Genomic DNA, 20,572 nt, shown 5'->3' on the forward strand with positions numbered 1-20,572 from the left:
TACACAGAGGGTTGTGAGTGCCTGGAATGACTTGGTAGGGATGGTGGTGGAGGCTAAAACATTAGGGGTATTTAAGAGCCTCTTGGAGAGACAGGCACTTGAATGAAAGAAAAATAGAGTGTTACGGGGTATTGTGGGTTTAGTACTTTTTTTTAAGGATTATATGGGTCGGCACAACATGTAGGGCTGAAGAGCCTGTACTGTGCTGTAATGTTCTATGGTTCTGTGGAAAGGATTGACAGGAAGGCAGAGGCTGTGGCATGGCTCTGTTGGTAAAACTGAAATCAAATCATGATGGGTCAAAAGGTGTTTAATTGTTGGTGGTAGAGCGAAGGAAGTGCAAGGGTGAAAAGACCCTGATAGGAGTTATACACAGACCACCAACTAGTAGTCAGGATATGGTCTATAAATTAAAATGGGAGATAGAAAATGCATGCCAATAGGGCAAATCACAATAATCCTGAGAGATTTCTTTATGGAGGCAGACTGGGAAGATCAGGCTGGTGCGGGATCCCAAGAGGGGGAAATTTCTCAAATGTCTCAGAGAAGCAAGAGGCAGAGAGGGAAGAAGTAAAGGCATCTCGGAGAGAAGCCATTTTTTTTTTAACTGATCAGGGTAAAGAGGCTAGACTGCGCAGGCGCGTGACATAGCACGCCAAAGATTTTTTAAAAAGACCACCATATACAGCAGCCATCGTCGGAGTGGACTGAGGCAGAGTAGGACAGCGTCGGCACAACAGGCAGAGGCAAGGTTTGAAAGAGGCACGACTGCACATGTGCGTGAAAGTTGGCCTCTGAGATCAGCAGGAGAATTTAAAAAGTGAGCAGAGGCTGAGGACGAGCTTCACTCCAAGTGAGGTAAGGCTGGGTAAGCTCCTTTAATTAATTTAATTAGTTTAGGAGTAGGTAATGGAGGCAGCAGTTAGGACAGTTGAGTGCTCCATTTGCAGCATGTGGGAAGGCAGTGCGAGCACAATTGTCCCTGATGACTACATCTGCAAAAGGTGCATCCAGCTGCAGCTCCTCACAAACCATGTTAGGGAAATAGAGCTGGAGCTGAATGAACTTCGGATCATTCGGGAGGTAGAGGCAGAAATAAACAGGAGTTTCAGGGAGATAGTCACCCTTAGGAGTCAGGAGACAGGTAGCTGGGTGACTGTCAGGAGAGGGAAGGGGAATAGACAGACAGACCCCTGTGGCTGTTCCCATGAATAATAAGTATACCGTTTTGGATACTGTTGGTGGGGACGACCTACCAGGGACAAGTTGCAGTGATTGTGTCTCTGGCACCAAGTCTGGACCCCCAGCTAAGAAGGGAAAGAGGGAAAAGAGGAGAGCAGTAGTGATAGGGGATTCGATAGTTAGGGGGACAGATAAGAGGTTCTGTGGAAGAGATTGAGAATCCCGGATGGTCTGTTGCCTCCCTGGTGCCAGGGTCTGCGATATCTCAGATGGAGTTCTCAGTATTCTCAAGAGGGAGGGTGAGTAGCCGGATGTTGTGGTCCAAGTAGGGACCAATGATATGTGTAGGAAGAGTGAGGAGGTCCTGAAAGGTGAGTTTAGGGAGTTAGGCGCCAAGTTAAAGGACAGGACCTCCAGGATAGCAATCTCAGGATTACTACCAGTGCCACGTGCAGGCGGGTTTAGAAGTAGTAAGATAGCACAGATCAACACATGGCTGAAGATGAGATGAAGGAGGGAGGGCTTCAGATTTATAGATAATTGGGCAGTTTTTCAGGGAAGGTGGGACCTGTTCCGGCGGGATGGTTTACATCTGAACTGGAGGGGGACAAATATTCTTGCAGATAGGTTTGCTAGAGAGGCTCCAGTGTATTTAAACTAGATACAGTGGGGGAGGGGAACTAGAGTGTAGGAACAGATGTATGGGAGAAGGAAGAAAAAGAAGATAGTAAAGTTGTTTGCAACGTTAGAAATAAACAGAGAGGAAGAGGTGGAGAATTTCTTAAATGCATTTATTTTAATGCTAGGAGCATTGTAAGAAAGGTGGATGAGCTTAGAGCATGGATTGATACCTGGAAATATGATGTTGTATCTATTAGTGAAACATGGTTGCAGGAGGGGTGTGATTGGCAACTAAATATTCCTGGATTTTGTTGCTTTAGGTGTGATAGAATTGGAGGGACAAGAGGGGAAGGTGTTGCATTGCTAATCAAAGAAAATATTACAGCTGTGCTCTGGCAGGATAGATTAGAGTATTCGTCTAGGGAGGCTATTTGCATGAAATTGAGGAATGGAAAAGGTGTAGTAACACTTATAGGGGTGTATTATAGACCACCTAATGGGAGTGAGATTGGAGGATCAAATTTGTATGGAGATAGCAGATATTTGTAGTGAGCACCAGGTTGTGATTGTGGGAGATTTTAATTTTCCACACATAGACTGGGAAGCCCATACTGTAAAAGGGCTGGATGGTTTGGAGTTTGTAAAATGTGTGCAGGATAGTTTTTTGTAGCAATACATAGAGGTACTGACTAGAGAAGGGGCAGTGTTGGATCTCCTTTTAGGGAATGAGATAGGTCAGGTGACATAGGCATGTGCAGAGGAGCACTTTGGATCCAGTGACCACAATGCCATTAGTTTCAATATGATTACGGAGAAGGATAGGACTGGACCGAGGTTTGAAATTTTTGATTGGAGAAAGGCTAACTTTGAGGAGATGCAAAAGGATTTAGAAGGAGTGGATTGGGACAATTTGTTTTATGGGAAGGATGTCATAGAGAAATGGAGGTCATTTAAAGGTGAAATTTTGAGGGTACAGAATCTTTTTGTTCCTGTAAGGTTGAAAGGAAAGGTTAAAAGTTTGAGAGAGTCATGGTTTTCAAGGGATATTGAAAACTTTGTTTGGAAAAAGAGAGAGATCTTCAATAAATATAGACAGCCTGGAGTAAGTGAGGTGCTTGAGGAATATAAAGAATGTAAAAAGAATCGTGAGAAAGAAATTAGAAAAGCTAAAAGAAGATAAGAAGATGCTTTGGCAAGTAAGGTGAAAATAAATCCAAAGGGTTTCTACAGCTTATTAATAGCAAAAGGATAGTGAGGGATAAAAATGGTCGCTTAGAGAATCAGAGTGGACAGCTATGTGTGGAGCCAAAAGAGGTGGGGGAGATCTTGAACAATTTCTTTTCTTTGGTATTCACTAAGGAGAAGGATATTGAATTGTGTAAGGTAAGGGAAACAAATAGGGAAGTTATGGAAACTATGATGATTAAAGAAGAGGAAGTACTGGTGCTTTTAAAGAATATAAAAGTGGATAGGTCTCCAGGTCCTGACAGGATATTCCCTAGGATCTTGAGGGAAGTTAGTGTAGAAATAGCAGGGGATCTGACAGAAATATTTCAAATGTCATTAGAAACAGGGATGGTGCTGGAGGATTGGTATATTGCTCATGTGGTTTCATTGTTTAAAAAGGGTTCTAAGAGTAAACTTAGCAATTATCAGCCTGTAAGTTTGAAATCAGTGGTGGGTAAATTAATGGAAGGTATTCTTGGAGATGGCATGCATAATTATCGGGATAGACAGGGTCTGATTAGGAACAGTCAACATGGATTTGTGCGTGGTGTTTCGTACCCGTGACACGTGACGCGTGACTGGGGTTGAAGCTATACTGGACTTGAGGTAATGGTCTTGTGATGGTGGAGTGACGTCATTTTCCCGCCAGTAGAGGTCATGTGACAGGTTTTTTTTACAGGGTATAAAAGGAGGACCCCTCCCTGTGAGGAGGGGCAGTTCGTGGTTGGATTTGCCATGTTGACTTCATGCCGCTGCGTGATTTAATGTTATGACGCAGTTTAGTTGAAAGATGAAGTTTTATCTAATGCCTAAAGTTTAAAAGGTCATTGCCAGCAGTTTCTTTACAATACTGCTAGTTGAGAATCAGTGGAGAGTGAAGATCGGAGTTCGGGAGTTAAAGATCAAGGAGAATCGATTTCGACAGTGAAACAGGTTCGACATTGTTCGATCCTTATTCGGAAGGAATTCGTTGACTGTTCTCGTGTTAATCTCTGTGAAATATAAGAGAAGGATTGAGAACGGTGTTATAAAGGAAAGGTCAGTGCCTTTAAGCCGTTTCATTTCGTAAATTCTTCGTGGGAAAAAGTTCAATCTTGGGAACCGAAGCAACACGACGTGAAAGAGAATTTAAATCATCTTAAAAAGTCTCTCCCTTAAATGGACCGTGAGCATTTTGAACTTTTGGCAATACTACTTTGAAGAACTGTTTTTGCAACATCGCTTTAAGAACTGTTTAAGCTTCATTACTTTAAGAACTGTTTAAGCTGCCGCACAGCAGCTGATTTCCGGTTACGCTAGTGTTTTGTTTACTTTTGGGGGGTTTGTTTTCAGTGTTTAATAAACGTGTTATTTGTTATAAAAACCCCTGCCTAACTCATATATTTATTGTTGCCTGAATCCGTAACATAAATATGGGGGCTGCGTCCGGATTGGATCATTTGAGTTTAAATGCTTGTTGAATTTTGAGTCGGTGTTTTGGGAAAGGGGAATACTCAATTCTTTTGTTTGATTGGCTTGTGTGCAGTATTCGGCAACAATGAATATTGATGAGTTTCTGGTTTCGCCAAGCGCGAAGTTGTTAGTGAAGGCGAAAAAAACTGAGGTGTCTGAGATAGCTAGTAGATTGCAACTTAAAGGTATTTTGCAGACTACATCAAAGGCTGTAATACAGAGAAAAATCGCGTCACACTATGTGGATTTGGGTGTTTTTGATGAATCGACTTTAGAGTCGTTTCCAATAAGTAATCTGGAGATGCAGTTGCAAATCGAGCAAATGAAGTTGGAGCATTGTAGGTTAGAAGCTGATCAGAAAAAAAGGGAATTTGATTATGCAATGGTGGAGTTAAGGTCTGGGAATCAGTCTTCTGGTTCTAGAAAGCCGTTTGTTGCTAGTCAAGAAATTAAATTGGTCCCACCATTTAGTGAAACAGAGGTGGAAAGATATTTCCAACATTTTGAAACTATTGCTCGGATGTCAGAGTGCCCGAAAGATAAATGGTGAGTGTTGTTACAGAGTGTAATTAAAGGTAAAGCACAACAAGTTTATACAGCTTTAAGTGCTGCGCAAGCATTAGATTATGATATTGTGAAAATGCATATTTTAAAGTCATACGAATTAGTCCCAGAAGCGTATAGAGAAAGATTCAGAAGTTTGAAGAAGTCTGTGGAAAAGACTTATGTGGAATTTGCCTATGATAAAGCTATGTGTTTTGAGAGATGGGTTTCTTCTAAAAATGTAAATGGGGACAATGATACATTGAAAGAGCTGATTTTAATGGAGGAATTTAAAAGAAGCATTCCTGTTGAAGTAAGGACCTACTTAAATGAGAGGGATACTAATAAATTGCAGGACTGTGCTAGATTAGCTGATGAGTATGTTTTAATCCATAAGAATAAATTTCCTCAGGGCAGAATTTTTAAGAGGAAAAATAACATGGAGACTCAAGGTAAATCAGAAATTAAATCAGAAGTTAATGAGAAAGGTAAGGACGAAGGAAAACCTGTGAAGGAAAGACAGTTTGGTCTTATTTGTAACTATTGTAAGAAACCTGGCCATGTAATAGCTAACTGTTTCAGATTGAAAAAGAAAGAGAAGGAAGCAGTTCCAGATATTGTGTGCAACATACTGAAGCACCTGTAAAATTACAGGGTTTGATAAACACAAATGAGGTTTTGTTAGAGTCTGACCAAGTTAAAAAGGGATATGATCATTTTATAACTGAAGGGTTTGTATCCTTGAAAGAAGGATCTACTCTGGTGCCAATAAAAATCCTTAGGGATACTGGAGCTTCTCAATCACTGATGTTAGACAGTGTATTGAAGTTTAATGAAGAGTCTGATTCTGGTGAGGTAAATTATATAAGAGGTGTTGGGAGTGATTTTATGCCTGTACATTTACATAAAGTAAATTTAAAGTCAGGGTTAGTTACAGGATTTGTTAAAGTAGGATTACAGCATAGCTTACCTGTGAAGGACATCTCTTTATTGTTAGGTAATGACTTGGCCGGTGGACAAGTTTTTCCTGAAGTGCATTTGACAATGGAGTCAGAGGAACCAGAGATGAATTCTAACACAGATTCTTCCTGTGTTGTGACTAGAGCTATGGCTAAAAAGATTGATGTGCAGAATGAGGTTGTTACTCATGACTGTTCAACTCAGGATTTGAGTTTTGAGGATGTGTCAGAGACTTTCTTGCCTTCGTTGTTTGAACAAGATTCTTGGAGTAAGTCTGACTATGAAGATTTATCTCTGTCTCGGAAGGAGATGATAGCAGAGCAGAATAGAGACCCTGAGATTATAAAATTAAGGGAACAAGCTTTACTAGATAGTGAAATTGAGAAGGTGCCAGTAGGATATTATTTGGAAAAAGGAGTGCTGATGAGGAAGTGGAGATCGCCTACAATTCCTGCAAGCGAGGAATGGAATATTGTTTATCAGGTAGTTGTCCCTAAAGTTTATTGAAATGAGATTTTGACTTTAGCTCATAGTGTGCCTTTAGGTGGACATCAAGGGGTAAGGAAAACTGTGGACAAGATTTTAAAACATTTTTACTGGCCTGGTCTAAGAAAAGATGTGGCGATGTTTTGTAAAACATGCCATACTTGTCAAATTGTGGGTAAACCAAATCAAGTTACACCAGTAGCTCCATTACAACCTATTCCAGCATTTGGTGAACCGTTTTCTAAAGTTATTGTAGATTGTGTTGGTCCATTACCAAAGACAAAAACTGGTTATCAGTATTTGTTGACTATCATGTGTACTTCGTCTAGGTTGCCAGAGGCAGTACCACTTAGGAATATAAAAGCTAAAACTGTGACAAAGGCCCTTATAACATTCTTTACTTATTTTGGATTATCTAAGGAAATACAAACTGATCAAGGCAGTATTTTTATGTCTGGATTGTTTCAACAGATAGTTTATAAATTGGGAGCTAAGCAAATCACTTCGTCTGCATACCATCCAGAATCACAAGGTGCCTTGGAGAGGTTTCATTCTACCCTCAAGAATATGATTAGGACATATTGTGTGGAAAATGAAGGTGACTGGGATGAGGGTATAAACTTACTTTTATTTGCAGTAAGGGAATCGGTACAGGAATCTTTAGGTTTCAGTCCATTTGAACGTGTTTGGGCATAGAGTTAGAGGACCTTTAGCTTTATTAAAGGAACAGTGGATTAGTAAGGAAATACACACTAATTTGTTGGACTATGTTTTGAAATTTAAGGACAGGTTACATAAAGCTTGTAGCTTAGCCAAGGAAAATTTAAAGTTGGCTCAGGAGAAAATGAAAACTTGGTATGATAAAGAAGCTAGGATGAGGATGTTTAAGCCTAGAGATAAGGTGTTGGTTCTTTTCCCAGTGCAAACAAATCCTTTACAAGCTAGATTTCATGGTCCTTATGAAATTGTGTCTAAAATCAATTATGTGGATTACGTGATAAAAACTCCAGATCGTAGAAGGTCAACACAACTTTGCCATATAAATATGATAAAACCATATTTTGGGAAACAATCTGATACTGTGACTGTTGTGGTTAGTGAGAATGAGTTTGATGTAACTAGGAACATGATAGATGATTCATCTGAATTTCATTCTAAATCCAACATTGTTTCTGTTAGGTTACCAAATTCAACCATTCTGGAAAATATTGATGAGAAACTAGTACATTTACAGCTAGAGCAGAAACAACAGATGAAGGAATTAATTTTTAAATATAAGGATTTGTTTCCAGATGTTCCGAGAAGGACTACTATAGCTTCGCATGATGTAGATGTTGGAGATGCCAAACCTATTACACAACACCCATATAGGATGAACATAGAAAAATGTGAACTTGCTGAGAAAGAAATTGAATATATGTTAGAGAATGATATTATTAGACATTCTAACTTGAATTGGAGTTCACCTTGTTTTATGGTGCCAAAACCAGATGGTAGTATTAGGTTTTGTACGGACTATAGGAAGGTGAATGCTGTAACGAAATCAGATGCATATCCAATTCCTAGAGTAGATGATTGTGTAGATAAAGTTGGAAAAGCCAAGTTCCTTACAAAGATTGATTTATTGAAAGGGTATTGGTGTGTTCCATTAATGGACAGAGGTAGAGAGATTTCTGCATTTGTAACTCCATCTGGGTTATATGAATATAATGTTCTTCCATTTGGGATGAAGAATGCCCCAGGTACTTTCCAGAGGATGATTAACTCTGTGATTCAGGGATTGAAAGATACTGATGCTTATATTGATGATTTAGTGACAGGAAATGATACTTGGGAAGCACACATTGTTACGGTGGATAAATTGTTTGAAAGGCTTTCAAAAGCTAACTTAACTATTAATTTAGCTAAGAGTGAATTTGGACATGCCACTGTGACTTACCTTGGTTATGTTGTGGGTCAAGGTAAGGTAGCTCCTGTTCAGGCAAAAGTTCGGGCAATTTTAGAGATTCCCACTCCAATGGGGAAAAAAACTCTCAGAAGATTCTTGGGAATGGTAGGATATTATCGAAAATTTTGTAAGAATTTTGCTAATGTTGCCCTTCCATTAACTAACCTTTTGCAGAAGAATGTGAAGTTTGTGTGGACAGTGCCTTGTCAAGAAGCATTTGAAAAATTGAAAACAATGATATGTCAACAACCTGTGCTTAAAGCACCTAACTTTGAAAAACCTTTTTCATTAGCTGTAGATGCTAGTGATGAGGCTGCAGGAGCAGTATTAATGCAAAGGAATGAGGGTGATGAGGTTGATCATCCAGTAGCTTACTTTTCTAAGAAATTTAATAAGCATCAAAGAAACTATTCGACAATAGAGAAGGAATTGTTATCTCTTGTTTTAGCTTTGGAATATTTTGAGGTATATGTTGGTACAACTCAAAAACCACTTATTGTTTACACTGATCATAATCTGTTAGTTTTTCTGAGTAAGATGAAAAACAAAAACAGAAGGTTATTAAATTGGAGTTTGATGTTACGAGTACAATATTGTGATAACTTGTATTAAAGGTAAAGATAATGTGGTTGCTGATTGTCTATCACGATGTTGAATGTACAATGTAATTTTTTTTGGAGTGGTTTTTTTTTACAATTGTAACACTCCTACTGTGTTGTAAGATGTTATATGATGATACTGTATTGTATATTGTGTATGTTATAAAATTTATACATTTGTTTTCCTTGGAAATAATTTTTGAAATTTTTGTTCTTGTCAGACCAAAAATGTATTTTTTTGGAGGGAGGTGTTACGTACCCGTGACACATGACGCGTGACTGGGGTTGAAGCTATACTGGACTTGAGGTAATAGTCTTGTGATGGTGGAGTGACGTCATTTTCCTGCCAGTAGAGGTCATGTGACAGGTTTTGTTTACAGGGTATAAAAGAAGGACCCCTCCCTGTGAGGAGGGGCAGTTCGTGGCTGGATTTGCCATGTTCATGCCGCTGCGTGATTTAATGTTATGACGCAGTTTTGTTGAAAGATGAAGTTTTATCTAATGCCTAAAGTTTAAAAGGTCATTGCCAGCAGTTTCTTTACAATACTGCTAGTTGAGAATCAGTGGAGAGTGAAGATCGGAGTTCGGGAGTTAAAGATCAAGGAGAATCGATTTCGACAGTGAAACAGGTTCGACATTGTTCGATCCTTATTCGGAAGGAATTCGTTGACTGTTCTCGTGTTAATCTCTGTGAAATATAAGAGAAGGATTGAGAACGGTGTTATAAAGGAAAGGTCAGTGCCTTTAAGCCGTTTCGTTTCGTAAATTCTTCGTGGGAAAAAGTTCGATCTTGGGAACCGAAGCAACACGGCGTGAAAGAGAATTTAAATCGTCTTCAAAAGTCTCTCCCTTAAATGGACTGTGAGCATTTTGAACTTTTGGCAATACTACTTTGAAGAACTGTTTTTGCAACATCGCTTTAAGAACTGTTTAAGCTTCATTACTTTAAGAACTGTTTAAGCTGCCGCACAGCAGCTGATTTCCAGTTACGTTAGTGTTTTGTTTACTTTTGGGGGGTTTGTTTTCAGTGTTTAATAAATGTGGTATTTGTTATAAAAACCCCTACCTAACTCATATATTTATTGTTGCCTGAATCCGTAACAGTGGAAGGTCATGTTTGACAAAACATTGAATTTTTTGAAGAGGCTACTAGGAAAGTTGATGAGGGTAAAGCAGTGGATGTTGTCTTTTTGTTCGGCATGGAGCAGCTCGGGTTCAAGCCCATTAGAGATCTCCTGATCTGGATTGGGTGTTGTGCAATGAACCAGAATTGAGGATTGGGTGTTGTGCAATGAACCAGAATTGATTAGAGAGCTGAAGGTAAAGAAACCCTGAGGGAAAGTGATGATATTGTGATCAGGTTTGCCATGAAATGTGAGAAGGAGAAGCAAAAATCAGATATATCAGTATTACGGTGGAGAAAAGTAAATTACAGAGGCATGAGAAAGGAGCTGATCAAAATTGATGAGAAAGAACACTGGCAGGGATAATGGTAGAGCAGCAAAGGCTGTAATTTCTGTTAGCAATTAGGAAACAGGATATGCACATCCCAGAGAGGAAGATATATTTGAAAGGCAACATGATACAACCATGGCTAACAAAAGCCAACATAAAAGCCAAAGACGGGGCACATCCTATATCAAAAATTAGTGGGAAGTTAGATGATTGAGAAGCTTTTAAAAACTAACAGAAGCCAACTAAAAAGTCATTAAGAAGTTAAAGCTGAAATACGAAAGTAAGCTAGCCGATAATATGGAAGAGGATACCAGAAGTTGTAAACAGTGAGGTGAGTGGATATCGGATGGCTGGAAATAAATGCGGGAGAGGTAGTAATGAAGAGCAAGGAATTGGCAGCAAACTAAATAAATATTTTGAATCATTCTTCATTCTAGAAGGCACTTGTAGTATGGTGGAAGTTGGAGTGTGTCAGTGGTCAGAAGTATGTGATGTTGCCACTACTAGGGTGAAGGTGTTGGGAAACTGGAAGGCCTGAAGGTAGGTATTGTATGACACCTGGATCTGATGGTCTACATCCCAGTCTTTTGAAAGAGGTGGCTGAAGAGTCTGTGGAGGCATGAGTGATGATGGAATGGTTCTGGAAGACTGGAAAATAGTGGAGAGAGGAAGAAGAAAGGAAATTATGGGGCAGTTCATCTGACCTGAGTGCTTGGGAAGATGTTTGAGTTGATTGTTAAGGATGTGTTTTTGATCAAGTCTGCCATATTCAGCATGATTCCCTCAAGGGTACATCTTGCCTGACAAATCTGTTGGAATTCTTTGAAGAAATAACAAGCAGGATAGACAAATGAGAATCAGATAATGTTGTATACTTGGATTTTCAGAAGGCCTTTGACAAGGTGCCACATATGAGGCTGCTTAACAAGTTCAGAGCCCGTGGTATTACAGGAAAAATACCTGGTGTAAGTGAAGCAGTGGCTGATAGGCAACAGGCAAAGTGCTACTGATCAGTTGAAGCACGGCGAGATGGACAAGCTAAAAACAAAACGAGGTGAGAAACAATGAGTAAATAAACACACACAACACGCTGGAGGAACTCAGCAGTTGGGGTAGCATCCGTGGAAAAGTTGACTGTTCATTTCCACAGTTACTGCCTGACCTGCTGAGTTCCTCAGTTGTGCGTGTTGATTTGACCACAGCATCTGCAGTGTACTTTGTGTTTACTAATGAGTAAAATAATGTGGCCCAGCACGCGCATAGACAGTCAAGTTCAAAAAAAGGCAGCAAATAAAAGAATAAACAGGTTCAAACACAATGAGTACTGGGTGATAATGACCATAAATAAAAACACAAATGGCTACATTGGAAACCTAGACAATTTTATGAAGTGTATTGGGCTTAATTGCAGACAGTTTGTTTCAAAGTTTAACTGCTCCAACCAAACCATTAAAATTAGTTTTGCTGTTATTGTGAAAGTAAGGCAGGAACATTTAGAAGCAAAACCATTATTGATTGCAGACTGCTTTCTGTTTCGTAAGTGACACTAGCTTGGATAAAACAGTGGTGAATTGGCAAGAGGCAAAGTGGGAATAAAGGGAGTCCTTTCTGGTTGGCTGCTGGCGACTCGTGGTGTTCCACAGGGGTCTGTGTTGCGATCGTTTTAATCAGCAGTCTGGTCCTCTACATTCTGTTGGGAAGTATGTTTGCAATTATTCCATTGTGGTATTGAGAGTAACATTTTCAGATGGAAAAAAAAAAGAAATAAATGGATTCTCACAGGTTTTGTTATGGCAGAGAAAATTTGAATATCCAGCAAATAAAAGCAAATAATCTCACCAAATTTAAGAATGGGGTAACTGAGAGCTACAATGTTTATGAACATAAACTGAATACTCTATTGTAAATGTGGATTGATAAAATTACCTGTTTATGCCAAAATACTGATCATTTCCCATTTTTCATTTTCTTAAACTGTCCAGATGTGAAAACAACTACCAAATACAGGAGCTGTAGAAGTATCGATGAGGATGACAGTACCAGCATTCGCAGATCAGGAATGCTTTCTACTAGCCAAATATCGCATAATGGAACATCAACTGTTCACCGCCTTGTTGATCGACAACAGTTATTATCACCCAGCAACTCTTTAATATCCCTTCGAACAACTTGTTTAAAGAGAAGCTTTACTGATAGAAATGTAACAAACACGGTTCATTTAACTAAGTTAATTTTTTCCAGTGTTCAGTTGTCTCTAGTATTGGGAGACTGATGTGGTATTGTGAATATGGGAAATATTTTGCAAATATTAGTTGATTGTATTCTTAATCATACCCCACCCCCTTGATCGAACCTACATGTCGCACCACGAATTCACAACAATTTGGAGGTGTTGCCTCTGGAAGATAACCGGCACCCCAGGTAAAACTGATTTTACTGATTTATGTTTCCAGCAAAACTCAAAGGTGAGCTTAGGCAAAAAATTGATTGGCTGATTTTCATTGGCACATTTTGACATCATGACAATTTCCTTTAATTCCCTTTTGTGAAAACAGGAATTAGTGGAATTTCACAGAACAGGCTTAAAAGAGTACATGTTATCATTTTGTTTTCAGTTCTTCAGAACCCATAACTAAGCTTGGTCAGTTTTCAGCCATGAATTTTATGTATCAGTTTGTTACTTTATATTGATATTGAATATATTGTACTTAAAATGTTTGCTGTTGGGTAAAATTTATATTTTGTGAGCATGTAAGCAGAGTCAAAATTATGTTTGGTGTTAGAACTAGGGAAAGGGGTGTTTTAGTACACCTATGCTCATTACATGCATCTTCAGACAATGCGGATTCACAGTTATGTGAGGAACCTATTTCTACCAACTTCTCCATATATGCATCCAGAACTCACAGTTATGTGAGGAGCACTGCTTTCCCGCCAATACAAGTCACGTGCGCACGCCCCACAGTCTCACTCCTGCCAGTTTAGCATTGGTTTTGGTAACGTGTGGATGTGCAATCTTGCGCTCTTAAACTTTGGTTGTTTTTACCTATACTGCAGTGATTTTGTGCTTGAAATATGTAACTATGACTCCTAAGCATCCTATGTCAAGTCCTGGATAGATATACTTTGCTTATGTGTTCCAATGCCAAAGGAGACTGTAAAATGAAACCTCTCTTAGTTTACGATTCACTAAACTTTACGTTACTTTACTTTATTGTCACCAAAGAATTGATACTAGAGCGTACAACCATCACAATGATATTTGTTTCTGCTCTCCGTGCTCCCTGAAGTACAAATCAAAGTAAATATAATAAAAATTTAAATTAGAAATCATAATTAGAAAATAGAAAAGGGAAAGTAAGGTAGTGCAAGTCAGGTCCAGATATTTGGAAGGTACGGCCCAGATCCGGGTCAGGATCTGTTCAGCAGTCTTGTCACAGTTGGAAAGAAGCTGTTCCCAAATCTGGCCGTATGAATCTTCATGCTCCTGAATCTTCTCCCGGAGGGAAGTGGGACAAAAAGTGTGTTGGCTGGGTATGTCTTGTCCTTGATTATCCTGGCAGCACTGCTCCGACAGCGTGTGGTTTAAAGCGAGTCCAAGGATGGAAGATTGGTTTGTATGATGTGCTGGGCTATGTTCACGATCTTCTGCAGCTTCTTCCGGTCTTGGACAGGACAACTTCCATACCAGGTTGTGATGCACCCTAGAAGAATGCTTTCTACAGTGCACCTATAAAAATTAGTGAGGGTTTTCAGGGACAGGCCAAATTTCTTCAGCTTTCTCAAGAAGTAAAGGCACTGGTGGGCCTTCTTGGCATTGGACTCTGCTTGGTTAGACCATGTCAGGTCATTTGTAATATTCACCCCGAGGAACTTAAAGCTTTTGACCTGTTCCACCTGTGCACCACCGATGTAGAGTGGGGTTGTGCAGTCCGCTACGCCTTCTGAAGTCAACAACCAATTCCTTCATCTCGCTGACGTTGAGGGATAGGTTATTGTCTTCGCACCATGCCACCAGGTTCTTAATTTCCTCTCTGTACTCAGACTCATCATTACCCAAGATACGGCCTACAATTGTGGTGTCATCAGCAAACTTATATATTGAGTTTGATGGAAACTTGGCTACACAATCATGGGTGTACAGTGAGTACAGCAGGGGGCTGAGTACACAGCCTTGTGGGGCACCAGTGCTCAGAGTGATTGTAGAGGAGAGCTTGTCCCCTATTGTTACAGCCTGGTTCCTGTCTGTCAGGAAGTTGAAGATCCAGCTGCAGATCTGAGTGCTAAGACCCAGGATCCAGAGCTTAGGAATCAGTTTATTTGGAATGATGGTATTAAAGGCAGAGCTGTAGTCGATGAAAAGGAGCCTTACATATGCGTCTTTGTTCTCCAGGTGTTCTAAGGTGGAATGTAGCGCCAGAGAGGTGGCATCTGCCATTGACCTGTTGCTCCGGTAGGTGAATTGCAAAGCATCGAGGTTGACCGGTAGGTTATGGTTGATATGCGCCATAACCAATCGCTGGAAGCACTTCATAGCAATTGATGTTAGAGCCATAGGTCGGTAGTCATTCAGGCATGCCACCTTGCTTTTCTTCGGCACCAGGATTATTGTTGCCTTCTTAAAACACGAGGGGATCTTAGACTGAAGCAGGGAGCAGTTGAAGATGTCAGCAAACACTCCAGCTAGCTCGCTTGCACAGGCCCGAAGAACCCGTCCCGGGATGCCATCTGGGCCCGTTGCCTTCCTTGGATCTATCTTCAGGAAGGCTCTTCTGACGTCTTCCTCGGTGACGATGAATCTTGATGCCACCAGGTCCGGTTCATCCAGAGGGGGCGGGATGCTCCTCTTCTGTTTGAATCTTGCGTAGAATACATTAAGTTCATCAGGAAGAGAAGCGCTACAGTTACTGATATTCCCAGCCTTTTCTTTGCGCCCAGTGATCTCATTTAGACTCTGCCATAGTCTACTGGCATCCCTCTGGTTAGCCTGGGCTTCCAACTTGGCTCGATATTGCCTCTTGGTGCCCTTAATGGCTTTCTGGAGTTCACGCCTGGATTCCATGTAGCAACTGGTATCTCCGGACCTAAAAGCTGTGGCTCTAGCCTCCAAAAGGGACTGGACCTCATACTTCATCCAAGGTTTCTGGTTAGGGAATACCCGGATCGTCTTGCGAGACACACAGTCCACAGTACATTTCCAGATAAAGTCCATGACAGCTGAGGCATACTCATCGAAGTTAGCTGCCGAGTCCTTGAATACCAACCAGTCCACCGATTCAAAGCAGTCACGGAGGACCTTATCCATTTCCTCTGTCCAACGCGACACCACTTTTGACACCGTGATCTCCTGCTTCAGTTTCTGCTTGTAAGCCGGGAGGAGAGTACGGCCTGATGGTCCGATTTTCTGAAGTGAGGTTGTTGGATGGAACAGTAGGCATCCTTGACTGCTGTGTAGCAGTGATCAAGTATATTCGTGCTCTTAAGGGTTTGAGTAAGAATATGCTTCCTGTCCACTGGGCAGGTAACATGAAAGCATGGGTCACTGGTCAAATCTTTGAAGGTTGGTTTGCTAATCATTTTGATGTTGAGGCTGAATGCTACTGCCAGGAACAGAATCTTGCCTTTAAAGTTCTTTTGTTGCTTGACAAAGCACCAGCCCATCCTAAACATTTGGACAGCATTCATCCTAACATAACAGTGTGTTTCCTGCCACCTAACGCAACATCACTGATTCATCCACTCGACCAAGGTGTAATATCCAGAGACAGGGTGTATTTTTTACGGTGAACTATCTCTCAGATGCTACAAGCAACAGATAATTTTGAAAATCCCGGGAGTTTACCAATGGTGAGGGAATGGTGGAAGTCCTTCAACATCAGACATGCCATCAACAACATTGATGAATCCTGGAAAGAGGTCAGGTATTCCACTCTCAATGGAGCATGGAAATCAATTTGGGCGGAGTGTGTGCACACCCTCAAGGGGTTTCCTGCCTTCACTGCAGCTGTCCAGGATTGTGTGGGCCTGAGCCGTAAAATTGGTGGGGAAGGATTCTCAGGTCTCGAGACTGCTGACGTGGTAGAACTCCTGGATTCTCATGCTGAAGAATTAAGTGTGGATGACCTTCTAGTTTAACTCAGACTGAAGATGATAACGATGAAGAGGAAATTGTCGAGTTGCAGGTGAAAGGTTTTACGATGAAGCAACTGGCAGAATTTTTTTTAAGGCTGCAGAACACTTGGCACAAATGGATGGACATGAAGCCAAGTTTAGAACGGAGTCAGCATTTCAGTCATTCCTTGCAGTTAGTCCTTCTTCCCTACAAGCAAATTTATGCTGAAAAACAAAATGATGCCAAGCAAACAACCCTCACCACTTTCTTCAAACCAGTGCCATCTCCTGCTGCTGGCAGTACTGAGAGTTCTGAGTCTTCCTTCACCCCTTTCTGTCCTTGATGATCATGACGACACACAACCATCCACCTCATCCATGTAAAGCTGCCCAATACCACTGCACAACCACTCATCTCCCGATGCCAACACACCTGCCATTGTTGGTGAGTACTGTACACCCTAGTATGTTAACTTTCTATGATTTATTATGTTGAATGTTACCTTAAATTGATGAAACACGTATGTTGCCTTGTGGTACTGCTTTTGTTTTGTATTGGTATGAAAATGTGAATAAGTTACAGATAAAACACTTAGGAAGCCCTCTAGAACGCATCCCTATTTTCTCCATTCAACTAATTATTCACATTATGCGTCAACTACGAGGAACGTATCCCCCGCATATAATGAGGAATGGGTGTATCTTAAACTGAGGAGTTATTCTGATTGGTGTTTACAGCAGGTTCATTAGTATTTTGAATGAACCATAGATGCAATGTTTTAACAGGGAATGACTAAGATATCCTTCTGCCAGTGATTTAAGCAGTTTTGATCTCGAAATGAGAATATGTTAGGTGGATAGAAATTTTCATTACTGATTAAAATAACTGATTACTGAAGTTAAACATATCAACACTATATGCCAACCGATTTTAAGGATAAATATACTATAAGCTTTTTATTTTCCCTACTGCTTCAATTTTCTACTGTTTGCTCAATGTGATTTTCCCCCCTTTTTCCCTGTTTAGTGATTTCTGGTCTTTTTTATTGGGTTATTTGAATTTCTTCCTTTGTGACTGCCTATAAATTTCAAAGTGTATAATTTATACATTCTTTTATAATGACTGCTTTGAATCTCAGAAAACTTTTCCTCACATTGAGCTTAGTATCTTCTCATTTGTGTAGTTGGTAGCATGATGAAATGAGGCAATGGGGTTCAATTAAAGAGATTTAATCAAACTTTTATTTTTAATGGATTTTCATGCAGTGTATTCCAGATCACAGAAATCAGCTTGATTTTAAAAATATACTTGGTGGCCACTTTATTAGGTGAACTGTACAGCTGCTCGCTAAAGTAAATATCTTATCAGCCAATCATATGGCTGCAACCCTATGCATAAAATCATGCAGATATGGTCAAGCGGTTCAGTTGTTCAGCTAAACATCAGAATGGGTTGGAAATGTGATTTAAGTGACCTTGGAGTGATTGTTGTTGCCAGACAGAATGGTTTAAATATCTCAGAAACTACTGATCTCCTGAGATTTTCATGCACAATATTCTCCCGAGTGTACAGTGAAAGGGGTGATCAGCATAAGACTATTTTAATCCCATCCCTTTGATCAAGCTTTTGGCCACCAATTGTGAGCAGCAATACTGTGCTCAAAAATGTGCTACGTACCCCGTAACTGGGTGTCTAACCAGCAGAGAAAGAAGAATCCGTTGAAGTCTGGTGGTACTATATTCAAAAGTGTTTATTAGTAAAATAAGCAAATCAATACCAATAGTGCAAATATATAGATAACACAAGTTAGCAATAATAAACCTAAAAGTGTAGGAATAATAAACAAGCTCTATCGATGTCTAGAGGTAAATGAATTGTCATAGAAAAGTATAAAGTTCAGTTCAGTTCATGCGTGCTGAGGTAGATATGGTTGTTCTGTTGTAATCGTTGGGGAGAGAGAGAGAGCGAGTGAGATGTAACAGCAACTGCAGCCAAACCTTCCTTTGCTTTCTTAATCTGTCGTATCTTTGTGCCCATTCAGTTATGACCCCTCTGTCGTTCAGCTAGACCGTTCTTCTGTGGTGGATTCGTCACTCTGGCATGAGTGGACACACACACAAGTCCCCACCGGCCCTGCTGTAACACTGAGTTTAACTGACCGATTTCCTTGTTCGGTCTCCGATGCCCCCACCGTTCCTGTGGGTTCCAACACTCAGTCAGCGCTCAATGGTGTGTCTCCTGGTGAGTCTGAAGGGTGTCTCTCCAGACCTGACTTTTATCCCTACTCACGGGGTCACAGCTATCAATCAATTTTGAATGACTGTGTCTATCAAACCAGCCCACTCCGGCAGTCCACTGAGGAATGTTAATGAGCAAAATGGTAGAAGACAAATAATCCTTGCAGAAGACATAATATAGTAAATCAACAAGTCTCTCTCCCCTCTCTTATCTGTAGCAGATGTTCTTGCATGTTTTCTTTTCATCTCTCTCTCTCATGAGCAGCATAGCAACAGTAACGGTTCGTGATTCTCAAAGGGGGGGGGGGAATATGGGCAACTCTGCACCCCAGTGTCCATCAGAACTGTTCATCCTTCATAACAAATGAAAGAGGTCAGAGGAGTAGGGCCTGACTACTTCAGGCTGACAGGAAGGTGACAGGGGCCACACATTAGAACAGTGGGATGCAAAAGGGCACTTTGATGTTATACTTTGAAGTGGACGGGCTACAACAGCACAAGACCACAAACATACACTCAGTGGCCATTTCTTTGGTACAGGATATTCCTAATAAAGTAGCCACTGTGTGTATACTTGCATGCAAGAATAACGTGGATTTTTATCACATTTTTAACAGAGTCAGAGGTGTTTTAAAGGAATATAATGCTGACATGAATGAAAAGGTGGATGAAAGCCTGAGTAAGGAGACACAATTAAAGGAGTTTAATATAGAAACACAGGAGGAGGAAATGGTCATTCAGTCTGACAGTGTTGTTCACCATTTAATGATATTTTAGCTGATCTGTGAACTAACTCTACTGTATAAACGTGCTCTTGACCAGTATCCCTTATTAACTCTGGTTAACTAAAATGTGTTAAACATTGACCAGAAAAAAATTTCTATGTGGAAGATGGTTCCAGATCTCAACCATCTTTCGCACTGAGAAATATTTCCTTATCTTGGTCTGAAAGCACAAATTCTAATTTTCAGTTCCTGTCCTGAGTGGAAATAGTTTCTTAATAAACCCTGCAGATTAGATTATCTTAATATCTTGAAAACTTCAATCAAATCACAAGACCATCAGATATAGGGGCAGAATTAGGCCATTTGGCCCATTGAGTCTGCTCCGCCATTTCATCATGTCCAATTCAATTCCCTCTCAGTACCAATCTCATGTCCTCTCTCCATATCCTTTTATGCCCTGACTAATCAATAATCTTCCAATATCTGCTTTGAATATGCCCAATGACTTGGCAAAGAATTCCACTGATTAACCACTCTACGGAAAAGAAATTCCTCCTCTTCTCCATTCTAAATGGACACCCTTGTGAGGCTGTGTTCTCTCTCTGGTCTTTAATTTTCCCACCATAGGAAACATCCTCTTCACATCCACTCTATCAAGGTCCTTCAGCATTTGACAGTTTTCAATGAGATTTCCTCTCATTTCTTTTGAACTCCAATGAGTACAGACCCAGAGCCACCAAACACTCCTCATTTAATGACCATTTCAAATTACAGTAAGTAAAATAATAAGATTTACATCAAGTTAGCACATAGTAGTTTTCAGCAAAATTCAACTCTACACTCTATTGAGCTGAATGCATTACTTTCTATTCTATGCATTTTCTATGCATCAAGGATGTGTACATAACTACTTAGGGTGAGCTGGAACTGTATAGATATTGCTTGTATACTATTGAGAGCCAGGAAATACTGAAATGCAGGCTGAATTCAGGAACCTACCTCATAACATTTAGAGTGGAACAGCC

The 20,572-nt window shown here is 40.3% G+C and overlaps 1 protein-coding gene across 1 annotated transcript in view; it reads left to right on the forward strand.

The window, feature by feature from the left end:
- The window catches only part of LOC140716339 (centrosomal protein of 72 kDa-like), a 44,451-nt gene extending 30,801 nt beyond the window's left edge, over positions 1–13,650 (forward strand). The window contains exon 6 of the mRNA XM_073028976.1: positions 12,456–13,650. Coding sequence (XP_072885077.1) covers positions 12,456–12,745 — 290 coding nt within the window. The 3' untranslated portion in view covers positions 12,746–13,650. The remainder of the gene's footprint in view (positions 1–12,455) is intronic.
- The last annotated feature ends 6,922 nt before the right edge of the window (positions 13,651–20,572 follow it).

The sequence above is a fragment of the Hemitrygon akajei genome, chromosome 25 (assembly GCF_048418815.1).
Source record: "Hemitrygon akajei chromosome 25, sHemAka1.3, whole genome shotgun sequence".
In the NCBI taxonomy this organism is placed as follows: Eukaryota; Metazoa; Chordata; class Chondrichthyes; order Myliobatiformes; family Dasyatidae; genus Hemitrygon; species Hemitrygon akajei.